Below are 14,771 nucleotides of genomic sequence, written 5' to 3'. Positions count from 1 at the left end.
AAAAGAAAACAAACTTTCGATCGGAATCGATTTCCGAAAGAAATACTTGGGGATACTATTATATGTATGCACACACCGCATTGTTCAAGTTATAATAATTGCTACGTATTCCTGACAATGGTTATAGATTATATTTAATGCAAAATACGAGACGTCATTTTATTTCACAAAATGGCGAGTTTATTTAAAGAGAGAGTGAATAACCAAATAAGAGAACCTGTTTTAAAAAATAACTTCGCAAAAAGGATTTAATATGCATGAAAAAAAAAATGTAATAAATAGTTAGGAAAATTTAATACAAACTAGTAAGAAAAGAAAATTTAATATAAAAGAAAAATTATAATAATACTAGTTTATTTTGTGTAAATGATTTTCGTTGTTACATCGCCAGAGAAAACGATTAAAAAAACATTTAAAAAACCTAAACAAAGAAACAATTGATGAGGATTGGAGCGCTTGTTTTGGAATATAAATTGCGCAATACACACCGTGTAGGTTTTGTTTTCTTTTTTTTTTTTTTTTTTTTACATAATTAACATTTAAACTTTATTAAAACCAACAACAGTTGTGTAACAAGTGCAATAACAACAATTGATTCGACAGTTCGCAGAAACTGCATTCTTTTCTCTCTCTTTTGCATGAGTTTATGTATTATATATATATATATATATATGTATATATATTTTTTTTTATTCTATTCGTTATGTAAAAGATATCAACCTGCTTCGCCTCGTCGCACTATGACCACGCCGACCGGTCAGTTTCGAACGAGTGTTTTTCAATCGTCATTGTGAGCGAGCGAGCGTCTGGTAACCTGCGACATTAGTAACATTTGCAATAAACACAGAAATTAAAGGCGTGTTATGTCGTTGATGACGATGAAGACGATGTGAAACGGGATGCGCTCGCACATCTATTTTTTACGCATTCATTCGCGATTGTATTCTTTTTATTTACACAATTTCGTGTGCGCGCGAAAAATCATAGGACGAAACAGCGTCCCTCACGATGCCACTACGATCGCTACAAGCAATGCAAGGAGACAAGCGAGCAGGATAATGGAATACGTCGTTATCGTGACGGTTATGATGTTAGTGACATAGGGAGCGCGTACTCCGCACTCGAGTTGCAATTCCGTACGATCAAGCTCGCACACTTCTGCGTGCCGCTCACCTTCGCGATTCTCATCGCATCGCGTCGCGTCGCTTCGCGTCGTCTCGACGCCGCTCGGCCGCACCGCCGTCTTCTTCTCCTCCTGATCGCGTTCCTGCTCCTGTCTCAGGGCGTCGGCGATCAGACCGATCTTACGCATCGGATTGCTGTCCTCGTTCTCGTCCGTACTTGTGACCGGTGTCACGTCGATTCTCCCGGCGCGTTTTATTCTCAAACTCTCGATCTCAGGCCCGTGTTCGCACAGACTGGCCGCGGCTAGTTGCAGGTTGCGAACGGCCCTGGATAAATCCAGTTCCGCGTCGGCAGTGGAAACGTCCTCGTAGCGATTTCCGCTACTTTGGTCCTCCTCGTTGCTCGTCGTTGAATTGCGTTTCTCGCGGGCGATTTCCCCGTGTTGTCTCGGAGAAAGAACGAGCCGCCGCTGCTCGTCGTTCCGCGTCGCTTGCTCGTCCTGGCTTTGCAGAGCGGAACTGCGCGCGCTGTAACTCTCCGCTTCGGAACCGTGCGGGGACGAATTATTCTTGAGGGCGGACAGACGATTGTCGCGCAGACGATCGACCACGTCGCCGAAAGCCTCCGCGATCAGCTTGACGTTCTCGTCCGCCACGCGAAGATAGAAATCAAGGTTGTCGGCCGGTTGATTCGATTCCGAAGCAGGCTCTGCGGAATTTGCAATCGAAGACGGAATTGGACTCTCGTCCGCGTTTTCGTCCGCGACGCGCCTCTCGTCGCTGGCACGCGCGGCACGTTGGGACTCCGAGCAATGACTATCTAGAGACCGTGGGCTCGTCGCGGGTTCGTCGACCGCACTGTGTTCGACGTCGTTCGACTTATCGGTCGGCGCGACGGAATCGTCCGCATTCGGCGACTCGATCGGCGGCGCCGTGTCCTCGTCGCTTTTTATCAAGTTAACCAGATCTTGGCAGAGACGACTGTACGCGCTGAAGTCCGTCTCGGTCGTGCCGCTATTGGCTGCCGAGATGTTGGAATCCGAGCGCAGGTATTCGTGCCAAAAATCGTCGTCCAAGACCGTTCTCGAAGACATCATCGCAACATCAGACAGCTCCGCGGCACTCGACGCCTTCTTGGGACTTCGCGTCGCCTCCAACGTCGTCGTTTCCAACAACGTATAAGCGCACGGTTTGTCCCGACCCGCGCCCACCATCGGATGATTGCCGTTGATATCCGTATCTCGTCCGTCGACGAGCGACGGTTTTTTTCGCCTACGCGCGTCAGTATCGGACAATTCGCCGTCGCTCACGACGCGTCTGAGATATTCCGGTCGTTCGCACGAAGTCGCCGCGGCGAAGCTCGTCCCGGCGTTCTGAATCTCGTCCCGAATGGCGTCGAGGCTGGGCTCGCGTCGCAGATGAATCCGATCGTGATTGATCAATCCGTAGAGATTGGCCGAGAGCGATCTCACGGCGCGCTTCTTCCTCGTTACATCCGCCGTCTGTTCCTTCGCGACGATCCTGTTCTCGGTCGGACTTCGCGCCGCGCCCGCGTCCTTCCGTAACGTTCTGTAAGCCAAGTCATCCGTGATCACGTCGGGCTCGCATTGCGGTATGTACGGCGAGCGCGGCTGTTCCGGTTTCGTCGGTGTCGTGTGCAGATAGTCGCTCTCGGTTGCCGCGGTGACCGGTCCGAGCGGAATGCCGAACGGCGGCTGCGGATCGATTACGCGCAGAGTGTTGTTCGCGTGAGTTATGCTGCGAAACACCACGTCGTCACGCGTCACGTCCGGCTCGTTGCGACGATAGGACGGATAGGTTGCCGACGAGCACAACCGAGCCAGATCGTCGGCCGAGTCTCTTCGCGAGAGAATAGGTGAGGCGATGAGATAACTGATGTTGGACAGAGCCGACTGTCCCGCGATATCCGACAACGACGTGGGTCGCTCTTTGGGATGCATCCTTCGATAGGCCATATCGTCCGTCGTTCTGTCCGGCGAGTCGTCCGGGACGATCGCGGCGTCGAGCTCGTTTTTGCTATGCTTCAGACTGAATTCCTCCATGCTTCGGCGTTCCGCGCGATCCAGAAGATCCTCGTCGCCGAGACGAAGGCTGTTGTATATCGCCTCCAGCTCGGACAGAGCCTCCTCGAGATTTCTCGAGCTTCTTCGTCTCTCCATAGCTTCCTCGCTCGTAGGTGTCGCTCTTCTCGCGTCTTCCTGTTTGCTTCTCTCGTTGCGATTGTCGACGCGCGTCGACGTAGGTGTGACGGAACGTGAAACACGTTGCTCGCAGGGTGATCTTCTAGACGACCAATCGGACGAGGCCGCGTGCGACAAAATCGTCATCTCGCACTGTTTGTTCGGTTTGCATACGTTCGTTGATTTATTCTTGTACGCGCTGTAATTCTCATCGTTGCCGCAATTGAGCTGATTGTTGCGCGTGTTTCTGTGCCGGCATCTCGCCGCATTGTCGATCTTCTCGGCGTTGTTCGCGCCGTGACGAGTCGAATTGTATTGATTGTTTATACGCTCGAGCGAGTTGCGAAAATCCGTTGTTTTCGACGACGTGGAATTCGGTCGTCTTTCCGTCGCCCCGTTGCGCCAAACGGTCTCGTTGTTCGATCCGTAATTCGATCGGAAACTCACGCCGTCGAGTATCGACATCCCGTTCGCGATCTCGTCGTTTTGTTTGAAAGAATTCGGCGCGTTGTATTGTTGCTTCCTCGCCGGATAGGAACTGTATCCGTAATTGAACGCGCGGTAACGTGGATCTCTCGGCGGCGGCTCGGGTGGCCGATTGTTCGTCGCATCGATCGGTCGGCGATCGGTTATGTAATCGGCGCACGGTTCCGAGTGATGCCACGAGTGCTTGGCCGGATACGTGAAGAAGTTACCGAATCCGTAATTATCCGCGCAGGCGGTTTTGCCGGGGCTCCGCGAGATTTTGCCGTAAGTGTTGTTCTGATTCAAATCCGTGACGTACTGTATCCCGGTGGAATATCTTCGAAAATCGCCGTAAATCGTCTCGGAATTCGGCAAACCGGTGCGATTCACATCTCGCAGATTTTCCACGGACGAGATCTGCGTCGGAAAAACCGTGCGATCGTTCGACGAGCCAGCGAAACGGCGCGGATGTACGGGCGGACGACACAGTCCGCCGTTATCGGCAACTCGTTCCTTATCTTCGATGTGCGACTCGGTTAGACACTTTTTGTGCTGCAAGTCGTTCGCAAGTGTGTCGCTGCTGCCGTTAATGTCGTCTCGAGATAAGCGCTTGATGTAACGCTCCGTGCGAGCGGCTCGCGTTTTTCTGTTGTTGCACGCGTTGTTACTTCTCTGGCCGGTTTCCGCCCCGTGAAATCGATTCAGCGAACCGTTGGACCTGCGACAATCCTCGTCGGAGCTGCTGTCGACGCACAAATGGTCTCTCTTCGCCTCGGCGCGCGCTTTCAGTTTGTTTCTTCGATACTTCTTCCCCAAACCGTCCAGCGAACCGTCGCTGCTGCGCGAGTGCAGCGAGTCGCGATACAAATGCGGCGAATCCGCCGAATGACGAACGTTGTTCTCGACTCTCGCACGTTTGTCGTGCTCTGAATTATTCTCCAGCGAGTGCAGAACAACGTCGTCGGATTGTCTGACAAATTTGATGGATTTTTTCGGCAGTTTTTTGTAAACGATCTCCTCGTCGTTGGACGAGCTGTCGTAGTCCCTTATCGACGATATTCGTCGCAGAATTCCCCCAATCGACCATTTCTTGTCCTTCTTCTTGTCCGATGTGCTCGTCACGGCATCGCAAACCGGCAAACGTCTGGTCGGAGGCAAAAGACCGTCCATCCTCAGTACGTCTCTCTTGCGCAGACTCTTTTTCTCCATCGCGAGTATCGGTAACTTTCCGCGATGTCAAGGTATCTGGAAAGAAGAAAATGAGGAAAAAATGTCACGCATGCCGATCTTCATCTATTCTCGTCGGTTAATAATACACAAGTACAATAATAATAATACACGCTCGAGAGTAAAGCGGCAACGTGTTTTGAACTAATATTTTTAGCGCGTGATATAGTTTTAGTGCCAAAAAAAAATCACCGTGTGAATTCTCTCGACTCGAAATAAACGTTAAGTAATTTCGCAGAGAAAGCAAATCGCGAGAAAACATTTTCAACACAAAGAGTAGAAGATAATAACGCGAATGAGAGGTATTGAATATTTCATACGTTCGCGTACATTGTGTGTTTGACGAGTGAGTAGAGCAACGCGTTCACTGAATATATTTGTAAAATTAATTGTGCCACGTGTGTGCTCGTTGCCACTCACGGGAATCATCGTCGACCCGATCGAGCACGCGTTTTTCTCGACGTTCTGTATCCCGCCCCAAGCCTCTCTCTCTCTCTCTCTCTCTCTCTCTGAATCAACAATTTAACGAGAAATTTTTTATTTCGCACTTACACATAGTGAGAGCATGTACGTGTATCTCTTTACTCACTCGGCGTTCTAAGAAAAACGTCGAAACGCGCCTCTCAAACTCGTTCTCGATTATAAATACACGGATGCCCGCCCGCCTCGCTGTGCACTAACCTCCGATGTCGAAATCCGCGACGCGATTCACCTTCCTCCACCTGCCAAGTCGCGAGTAATGAGTCACGAATGCCAGATACCCGATCATTGAAGATGCGAGACAACGCGATGCGGCTGCGAGACGAACGCAGCTCAATAAGAAAGGTCAGTGCACGTCGTCGTTGTTCGACTTCTCGATATCGTCCGACGACGATAACGACGCTATCTCGCGCGCACTCGTTTTCCGGTTCTTGGTTTTTTCCTGTTTCGGTCTTCCTCGCTTTTCTCCAGCGAAACTACGGCAATCTCTCTCTTCTTGACAGCTTGTCGCGCGTAATGACTCTCGTCCGGCTTGTATCGGACTCGCTCCGCTCTCGCTGCTCCAGTTTCACTGATTCGGCAGCTCTCTCAGAGCTCGCGAGGAGGTCCGAGTGACCTCGAAACGCCCATCTTTCTTACACAGACTCGCCGAGAAGGTACACGGTCGACTCTCGCGGCGATCAGACAGCCATTATAAGTGTCGACCGTTGCGCGTATCGTCGTAGTCACACGCCACCGTTTCTAAGTCACGGCGACACTGGTCAAGCAGCTGCTCCGTATCGGACTCGTTACGAGGCGCGAAGAAAGAAACCGACCAGTCACGACGACTACACGTCCTCGAGAACCCCACCCATGTCTCAGGCGCTCGCTCGCTTGCTCGAGGAGCGAGCGAGCGAGCGATCTTTTCCGTGCGAAATCTTTTATGCGTGCACCCACGCGCGCTGCTGCGCGCTCCACGACGCGCAGCTCCGACGCGTACACTATCGTACAATGAATCGTTCCCTCGAGGGAAGAAAGAGCTTATCCCCTTCTCTGAGCGTCGCTTGGAAAGAGGGAACTTCTTTTTTTTCTACCGCGAGAAGGATTCATCGCTCGCCGGTGTACACGCAGCGCGCGCTACACGTTTGACACGTCCCCTTGACGTTCCCTTCTCTCTTCCATTCCGCCAAGTCTCCTGAGTGGAGACTCTCGTCTACTCTTGGATGAGAGATCGGATGTCAATACGATACAGTGTTTTATGCCAAAGAAAATTTGTTTTTACTTAAACGAGAGATTTGATTTTGTTGACAAATCTTGATTCAGCAATCTTTGCTTCCGCGTGCGCTTTATGAAAATTTAATTAAACACATTTTTTTCTATAGTAAAATGTTTTTTTCTCTTTGCAATTACACACATTCGCAATCAATGCGATTGTGTCATAGTCCGATGAGACCGAACGATGATCGGACGAATAGATGATCGGAAGGATCTCGGGACGACGAGAAGAAAAGAAAATGAAAAAGTGAAACAACAACGGTGTGAGTGTTAAGCTTTTTCGTTTATTGAAAATATCTCTGTAAAACGTGTGTATATTGTGGCTGGGCGAGGTAAGCCGACAATACCGAATCTTCGACAACGAAATGAAATTGGGGGGGCGGGGGGGGGAGGGTAGCAAACGAAGAGATACGGTGAAGACATTGAAAACAATATAGTCGATCGATATTTTTTGTTGTTTTTTTAGTTATCTACATAAGTAAAGGACGAATCAACGATGCATTTCGCTTACTTTTTAATCTTATTATTAATTATAGTATGTATAACAAAGCGGTAACAACTTGTTAATTGTTAACTATTACGATAATAATCGTTTTTACTTTATATAATTACAATAATATAATGTGTAAGGATCGTTAACTCATCGATAACAAACGAATCGTATCCTCTCCTCCTTTCTCTTCTCTTCTTTTTTTTTTTTTTAGTTTTTTTCTTTTTATTATATTTCTTCTTCGCGTCCTCGCCGCTCGTCATCTTCGCGTTTTCGCCGCTTTCCGACTCGATCGTTAGCTTAAATCGTTTTGTTTTGGATTGTTTTGTGATTTTTTTTTCTCTTTTTTAAATCCCTCTTTACGCTCATTCCTGTGTATTAATTATTTAACAACAGTTTCTTTATCCCTTTATTATTTGCTCTTTAATTTAATAATCGTAGTAAACATAGTAATTATTTATAATATTGTGCATAAATAACTCATATTTTTCTCTTGTTATTTATTCTGTGTTAAGTAATAATGAATGTCGTATTCTCTCAACGGAGGAGCTTCTCTGTATTCTCGTGTATTTTTTTTGTTTTTTGGTTTTTGTTTTTTTGTTTTGTTTACATCTCCCGTCTGTTGTGCGCGCGCGCGCATTCACGCGCGCGTACGCGTGAACACGCACGCGCGTTCACAAGCACCCGTTTACATCCGCGTGTTCGCACACAAACGCGCGCGAGCGCGCGCGAGCACACACGCGACACACATGCACACACACACACACGTACGCAAGAATTTTTTTTTTTTTTATTTATTGAGATGGACGATCCTTCGCGCATATTTGTTTGTTTAAATGTTTCGACACCTAGCGCGTTTAAAATTGGTTTTTCTTAGCACGTTTCTATCTAACATAACCCATGGCAGTTGCTTTTTTCATTTTTACCGGCCGACAGGCTCCTTAGCTTGACACTGTACAATGCTTTAGCCCAGCTCTAGAATTTTTTGTTCTCATTAGTTTATATTTATATTTCTGTTTTTTTTTATTTTCATTAATATCTTTATTTATTATCTCACGACGTAGGATTAATGATTCGAGAGTATCGAGACACTACAAAGCGTTTTTTTTTTCTGATGCTATTTGTTTAAGAAAAATTTTTCGTGCATTTACGATTAGTTAACTTAATTTTTTCTCTTTATAATGCGTAACGGCAGTATCGTCCTCCGGAAAAAGTACGTTAAACCTCGTCTTACCTCGCTTAACGAAGGAAAGCTCTATTATTATTTTATTTTATTATTATTATTTTTTTTTTTTTTGTTATATCTTACAGCTGTCGTCGCGCAAAAGCTTGGTAGTTTTTTTTTTCTTTAATGTACACTTTGGAAAAAAATTAACGAAAGTCAACGAAGCACACCACGCACACTCTTCCATCCCCCTCCCTCTTCGCGACACTGTGTCGTCCTCGTCGACCACTCTCGGTCGTTGCAACGCGGTATCGATCAAACCGAAAGAGAGCGTCTTTTATTTTATTATTTATGTCGCTTCGCTTTTATTTACGCGAAACTTCCCGTGTGTGTCTCGCGATATCACCGAACGATCCTCAGGCAACCCTCATATGAGACGCACAAATATACATATTGCGGAAATAGAAATATTTTGCGCGAGAGGACGGTGAGAGGTTTCTGTCTTTCTTATCTAAAAAAAGACTGTTACGTAAAGAGATGTTAGAGATTAGCAAGAACATCCGAACGACATCCGTGCGCGATACAAAGCGGAAAAGATGATTGTTTAATGCATACATATGTGTGTATATATATATATTTATATGTATATATAGGTCTCCTTAATTTAATTATCTTATTGTTCAGTAAATAAAATAATTAAATTAATTATTTATATTTATATAGTTTTTAAGCGCGCGAAACATTCTTCAAAAAATTCTTATAAAAGTGTTTGCACTTTTTTTTGACGCGCTTTTTTTCTCGACGATCGCGTTTCTCATCTTGTGTTCTACGCACAAGAGGTGGTGGTTCTCTCTCTCTCGCAGTCCTCTTCCAATCCGATACCGCGGACGAAATGTTAATCGACGCCGATTAAACGCGTTACGCGATCGAGTTTTAATGGGGAAGTCGTGACGGTAAGCGCGCGCGCGCGCGCGCGGCGCGTGTAACATTCCATCCGCCGACGGAGAATCGACGCATCTCGACAAGACTCTCTCTCTTTTTCTCTCTCTCTCTCTCTCTTTCTCTCTCTTTCTCTCTCAAAGCAGATTCATAACAGACAGTCGGCATTTCAAGATCTTTCCAAATAAGTCTTACAAAGTGAATCAACGTACAGCGCGTAAAATCTCTCTCTTTATACAAGACTTTATACACATTGTATATATAATATATATATATATATATATAAATATATCAACAATTAAATTGTGTTCAGCAACGAGCAGAGAAAAATGTCCGTTTTGTTTTTCAATTTCTCACGACTTTATTTATATACGACATCATCTTATAACTACAATTCCGCGTGTGAGATATATTTTCCGCGCGCGGACATACAATACAATTCGCCAACGTTTTCTCCGTCGAGGTTTATTCGCGAATGAATCATTTGTTTATGCGTGACGCGCGATAGGATGTATCGCAGATGATCGAGAAGCGCAAAAATAGAAAATGGCTCTACTGCTGTTTTATTTTTTTTTCTTCTCATCGTTGCTCGCGTGAATCATTTTTTTTTTTTTTTTTTTTTTTTTTTCATCACACTTCGGCTGACTCATTCGAGGCGATCTTGAAAAGCGGACTGTACAAACTCGCCTTTTTAGCGGCGGCGCGTTTCTTCCGTCGCGCGCCTCCAACAAAAGGGGGAAGAACGATGCACATTGTGTTGCATAGCGTCAAGGAGGCGCTTCCGGAGATTGCGCGGCCGCTTGTCCGTCGTCTCTCTCTTTCGTTCTTTCGGCCCGTGTCCCGCACAGATTCACATTGGCGCACCAACGCACAAACGCCTCGATCAATTAAGCGGACAGCTGTATAAAGCTGCGCGCGAGATATATCACGGTCGCCCGCGTCACCGTTGGCGAACGCGTTTTACGTTCCTCACGCACGCAACACGCACGCACACACACACACACACACACGCACACAGGCCGTTCTCGTAAACATTAAATAAAGTTAAACGACGATCGTCCGTCCGCCTTTTTCTATTTCCGTCTCTGCGGAAGGAGACATTTCAAATCTCCGAAGGCAGCGTCTTTTTACGCACGAGTTTTTTCAAAACGTCAATTTGCGTTTGTTTAACCAAATGCGTTCTCTCATCGGCTCGACGTGTGAATCTGTGCGCGACACACAATACTGTTCGTTTTTTTTTTTTGTTTTCTTTTTTATTTTTTTAATTTGTGGCACTCTTTGTCGTTGTACACACGCTCACACACGGTTGCCTACAATCGCCCGACGAATGTGGTATCGAAAATATATGTATATCATTACGATTACAAGCGATTTGATTATTTTTTTGTTTTTTTGTTTTTTTCTTTTTTATCGAATTATGTGCACACACGTTACAACACGGGAGAGGGAAGGCCGAACTGAAGAGGGAGTGGGGAGGGAGTTTCGGAGGTACGGAACAGTGAGCCGGACGGACCATCGGATTTTTATTTTTTCGTATGGTGGTTCGGTATGTGAGAACGATCGCGACGATTTTTTTTTTTTATCTTAGCGGGTAACACACTCGACTTTCTTCGCGCGCGTCATCATCGTCATCTTCGTCGTCGTCGTCGTCGTCGTCGTTGTCCGTCGTGTGGGACGCGGCGATTCCGAGGGACAACGTCGATGATTGCGAAACGGATCGATCGATCGCTCCGAAAGAACCGAGAGAAGGCCGGCGGATATGCGAAAATGCAACGCGCGCGACGTTTCAAGAAAACGAACGAGAGGATGCGCGCAGCTGTTGAAAGAGCTATTTTTACAGAAATGCGCGCTCGATATAAAAACTTTCTTTCACACACCCGTCTCTCCGTGTAACTCACAGAGAGAGCGAAAGCAACGATATATAACAACGATACAATGTACAACTTCAAAGCACGACATATATGTATATATATATTTTTTTTCAAATTCAAGATTAATTATATATTTTTTCTTCTCTACTTCTGCGCAACCTCCTATCGACAAGTTCCCTTCGGACAATTCACTGATTAATATTAACGATATGTGTTTCAAAGCGAGTTTTTCTCTAGACGATCGAATGTGCGTAAAAACGATCAAACAATGAATCGTTCACGTTTTTTAATTATCGCTGGCGCGCGTACAAAAGTATGCAAAGGGTATGTGATATCGGACGTTTTTTTTTTTTTTTGTTTTACAAGCTTTTTGTTTCAAATAAACTCGTTGTCGATGGTGCGCGAATGTTATTTGTACGATAAATTCTCAAACAATTTTGCATCCCGCTTGGTTAATTTTTTTTTCATCAGTTGATTTTTCCGAGTAATTTAAAAATTGTTTCGCGATGTGTCCGAACGCGACCGCTCTTCCAATATATTCAATCGTCGCCATTGTCGTCGTTCTTAGTTAGCCTCGCTTTCATTATCGATCGCGTCGTCCGAGATAAGCGCTCTAATCGGTCGCTTCAATAGCGATCAAATCCGATTTAGATTTATTTTTCTTTTCCGTATAGATAAAGCATAAATAATGCACAATGAGTGTATATATTCCTATATATCATATAGCTCGCTCGCGTATTTAGTTTGTATTATACAAATGGCCGCGACATATCTATTAAATCAGATCTATTTATTTCCAACGCTCGTAAATCCGCCAATCACATTCAATTGCATCGGGACGCGTCATCGTGCGACATCCGCTGAACATACGTAGCCTTTATTCTCGTTATCAGATCAGTCGCAGCTCCTCTCGTCTTCTGCGGCCTTCTGCCGCGAGCCTCTCGTCCTCGCTTGCGTTCTCGACCAGCGAGAAAGCGTTTTTTCCTCTCTCTTTCTCTCTCTCTCTCCCTCTCTCTCTCTCTCTCTCTCCCTCTCTCTCTCTCTCTCTCTTTCTCTCCCTCCCGATTTTCAGCGATCGTCACCCACCCACGCGCATCGTCGACTTCCTGTCGGTTACGAGAGTCGTCGACTCTGAAACTGTTGACACCATCAACTCGGCCCGCTTCCTCGTCGTTGTCCCTCTCGACCCGCGCGCGCGTCTGTTTCCCCGCGTCCCTTTCCTCCGCCCTTACCGACCCTCGTCGCGGATGTAAACGTAGAAAAATAACGATCCGCACCGATTGACACATACACACACACACACACACGCATACGTATCTTTGTGTGTTTTAGAATTCATTATCTTCTTCATTATCTCTCGCCGCCTACTTACGAGCTCCGCCGTGTGATCGCGATAACGCAATTTCGCGTTAATATACGACGGCTGGTATGTATTTTTATTTTCGCATATATCGTGCGTGCGGAGCGAGACGCGGGTTTCGTCTTCCGTGCGACATTTCAGGGGAAAGGACAGTCGGCGTTCGAAGAAAAATGCAACGTTCGAAGATGATGTTGGAATATGCTTGGAACAGCAGTTTTTATTCGAGCTGACTAAATAAAATGTCATAGGAAGAGAAAGACGTCGGGCGCCTTGTTTTTTTTTTTTGCTTTTGTCTCTTATCCTGCACGTACAACATCTGTGTTTCGCTGTGTGTGTGCGCGTGTATATATATTCATATGTACGTATGTGTATGTGTAACGTATAATCTTGCGAACATGACCGTGTGTTGCAAAGTCGTTAGCGATGTCGTCATCGTCGTCACGCGTTTTAATAAACTCCGAGCTCTAACTCCGTGTGCTTGGATATAAATTATTTAACACACACGTTTCGAATTTGCTCTGACGTGTGTGTAGATTGCGCGCGGGCGCAAATGATTGGTTTGTCGTGGCGGAATCGCGACAACGTTTTTCCATGACGGAAAGACGAACGCGAACTACGCGTTCAATTACGTTAAGTATTAACGAATGTTAGAAGAATACTATCTCTTGCGACATGACGCTCTCGAGCGACATTCGAAACAGATGTTCCCGGAGAAAGTTTTCCCGGGGGGAAAAATTAAAAAACAAACACGGAGGCGTTTCTCCAAAATATCCGCGTTCCTTCCGTCATGATGTTGCGACGTCGCTCGACCTTCGAACGCGCGACGACGCGTTCAAAGCGAACCTTCGCGCGCGATTCCCCGCGAAAGTTTCCGTGCGTAAACCCGTCTAATTTTCTTGTCGATTCGCGAATACGAACACCGACGACGTTTTTTTTTTTTTTAAAATACTTCGACGAGAAAACGAGAGCGAAGAATGTCTTCGCGAACAAAGAGAACAAAACGGCGGCGACGGCGGCGGCGACCGACTGTGCGATAACGTTCGGAAAAAATCGAGAAGCAGCTCAATTGCTGTTGTTCAAAAGGCACAACGTAGGATTCTCATCGGCGTTCAATCAGCGAGAATGCTACACAAAATCCAATTCTCGTTTTGTTTTTTTTTTTTTTTTTGTTTTTTGTAGTTTGTTCGTCGCGTACATAAAACAAAAATTTCTTTACACGGAAGTGCGTTTGTGATTCCGCAAATAGTGTTTTTTTCCTGTTACGTTTCAGGTTTTTTTTTAAGATTGCGACTTTGGAACTCGAAGTGAAACACTCTTGCTACTGAAAGAGCAGTATATTTCGGAGCGATCAAGATATTTTATACAGATAAACACAAAGTAAGTACTTCCTTTGTTTTTTTTTTTTTTTTTTTTTTTTTTTTAATTAAAACTGCGCCAGTCTGTGTTGAACGAGAATATTTTCCGCTTCATATATAATTGTGTGTGTGCATTTTCATTGATACAATAATAAAATTACAATAGTATCATCGTAATTACACAACAACCCTTAATTTTTAATAATAATATCCACAGCGTTTTTTTGCGGGTTGTGCGACGCGAGACGGGTTTACGGGCGCGCGCTCGCACGCGCACTGCGACTCGATTTGCGATTATTCGTTTTAACACGATATATTACACTAGAATGTATTTTAATTGATTTATTCCGAAGCGCGTTGTTTTGTTTTTTTTTTGTTTTTTTTTGTTTTTTTTTTGTTACTACGTCGTGTAAGACTGCGTGTGATAAGGTTTTTTTTTCTTGCAAATGTGTGTAAATATCTAGCTGATGATGACTGCGGAATCGCGCCCCCTCCCTCCCCCTCCTTCTTCGTCCCCTTCGGCCGTTCGTTAATCGCCGAGAGCACATCAGACGTGTCGCCCTTTCTGTGTTTCGTTTCTTCAATTTTTAGATTTATTATTATTATTTTTTTTTTCTTTTTTTTTTAAGCCGATACGCATTCTTTTTTTTCAATTGTTTGCGCTCAGAGTCGTTGCGACAGAGGATCGCGACGCGAAAGGGTCGAAAGGGAAGTGCTGGAAAGGGCGGCGAGAAGAGCGGAGGCAACAGACATGCATTAGGTAATAATAAGAGACAAAGAAGTTTTTTTTTTTTTAAGTTCGTGAGAAGATCCGAAGAGAAGAAAAAGGAACGACAATAT

General features: G+C 45.5%; 1 protein-coding gene across 4 annotated transcripts; it reads right to left on the bottom strand.

The window, feature by feature from the left end:
• Positions 1-361: 361 nt before the first annotated feature.
• Positions 362-6,430, bottom strand: LOC109857368. 4 transcript variants are annotated; one of them, XM_020433594.1, is made up of 3 exons: positions 5,699-6,430; positions 1,174-5,035; positions 362-814 (listed from the first exon to the last, which is right to left on the bottom strand). In XM_020433594.1, the coding sequence occupies exons 2-3, from the start codon at positions 4,997-4,999 to the stop codon at positions 786-788; spliced, it is 3,855 nt and encodes a 1,284-aa protein (XP_020289183.1). In that variant the 5' UTR covers positions 5,000-5,035; positions 5,699-6,430; the 3' UTR covers positions 362-785. The 4 variants fall into 4 exon arrangements, with proteins under 4 accessions (XP_020289183.1, XP_020289180.1, XP_020289182.1 ...); XM_020433591.1 differs by having other exon boundaries at positions 362-5,035; XM_020433593.1 differs by lacking the exon at positions 5,699-6,430 and adding an exon at positions 5,607-5,677 and having other exon boundaries at positions 362-5,035.
• Positions 6,431-14,771: the final 8,341 nt, after the last annotated feature.

This window comes from Pseudomyrmex gracilis, unplaced genomic scaffold (assembly GCF_002006095.1).
Source record: "Pseudomyrmex gracilis isolate BER0280 unplaced genomic scaffold, ASM200609v1 scaffold_156, whole genome shotgun sequence".
NCBI lineage: Eukaryota > Metazoa > Arthropoda > Insecta > Hymenoptera > Formicidae > Pseudomyrmex > Pseudomyrmex gracilis.
Note: the sequence above shows the minus strand (reverse complement) of the source record. Positions and strands in the feature narration are given on the sequence as shown.

Coding starts and splice junctions, on each gene's coding strand:
- LOC109857368 (XM_020433591.1), bottom strand. CDS start 4,999: ATGGAGAAAAAGAGTCTGCGCAAGAGAGACGTACTGAGGATGGACGGT.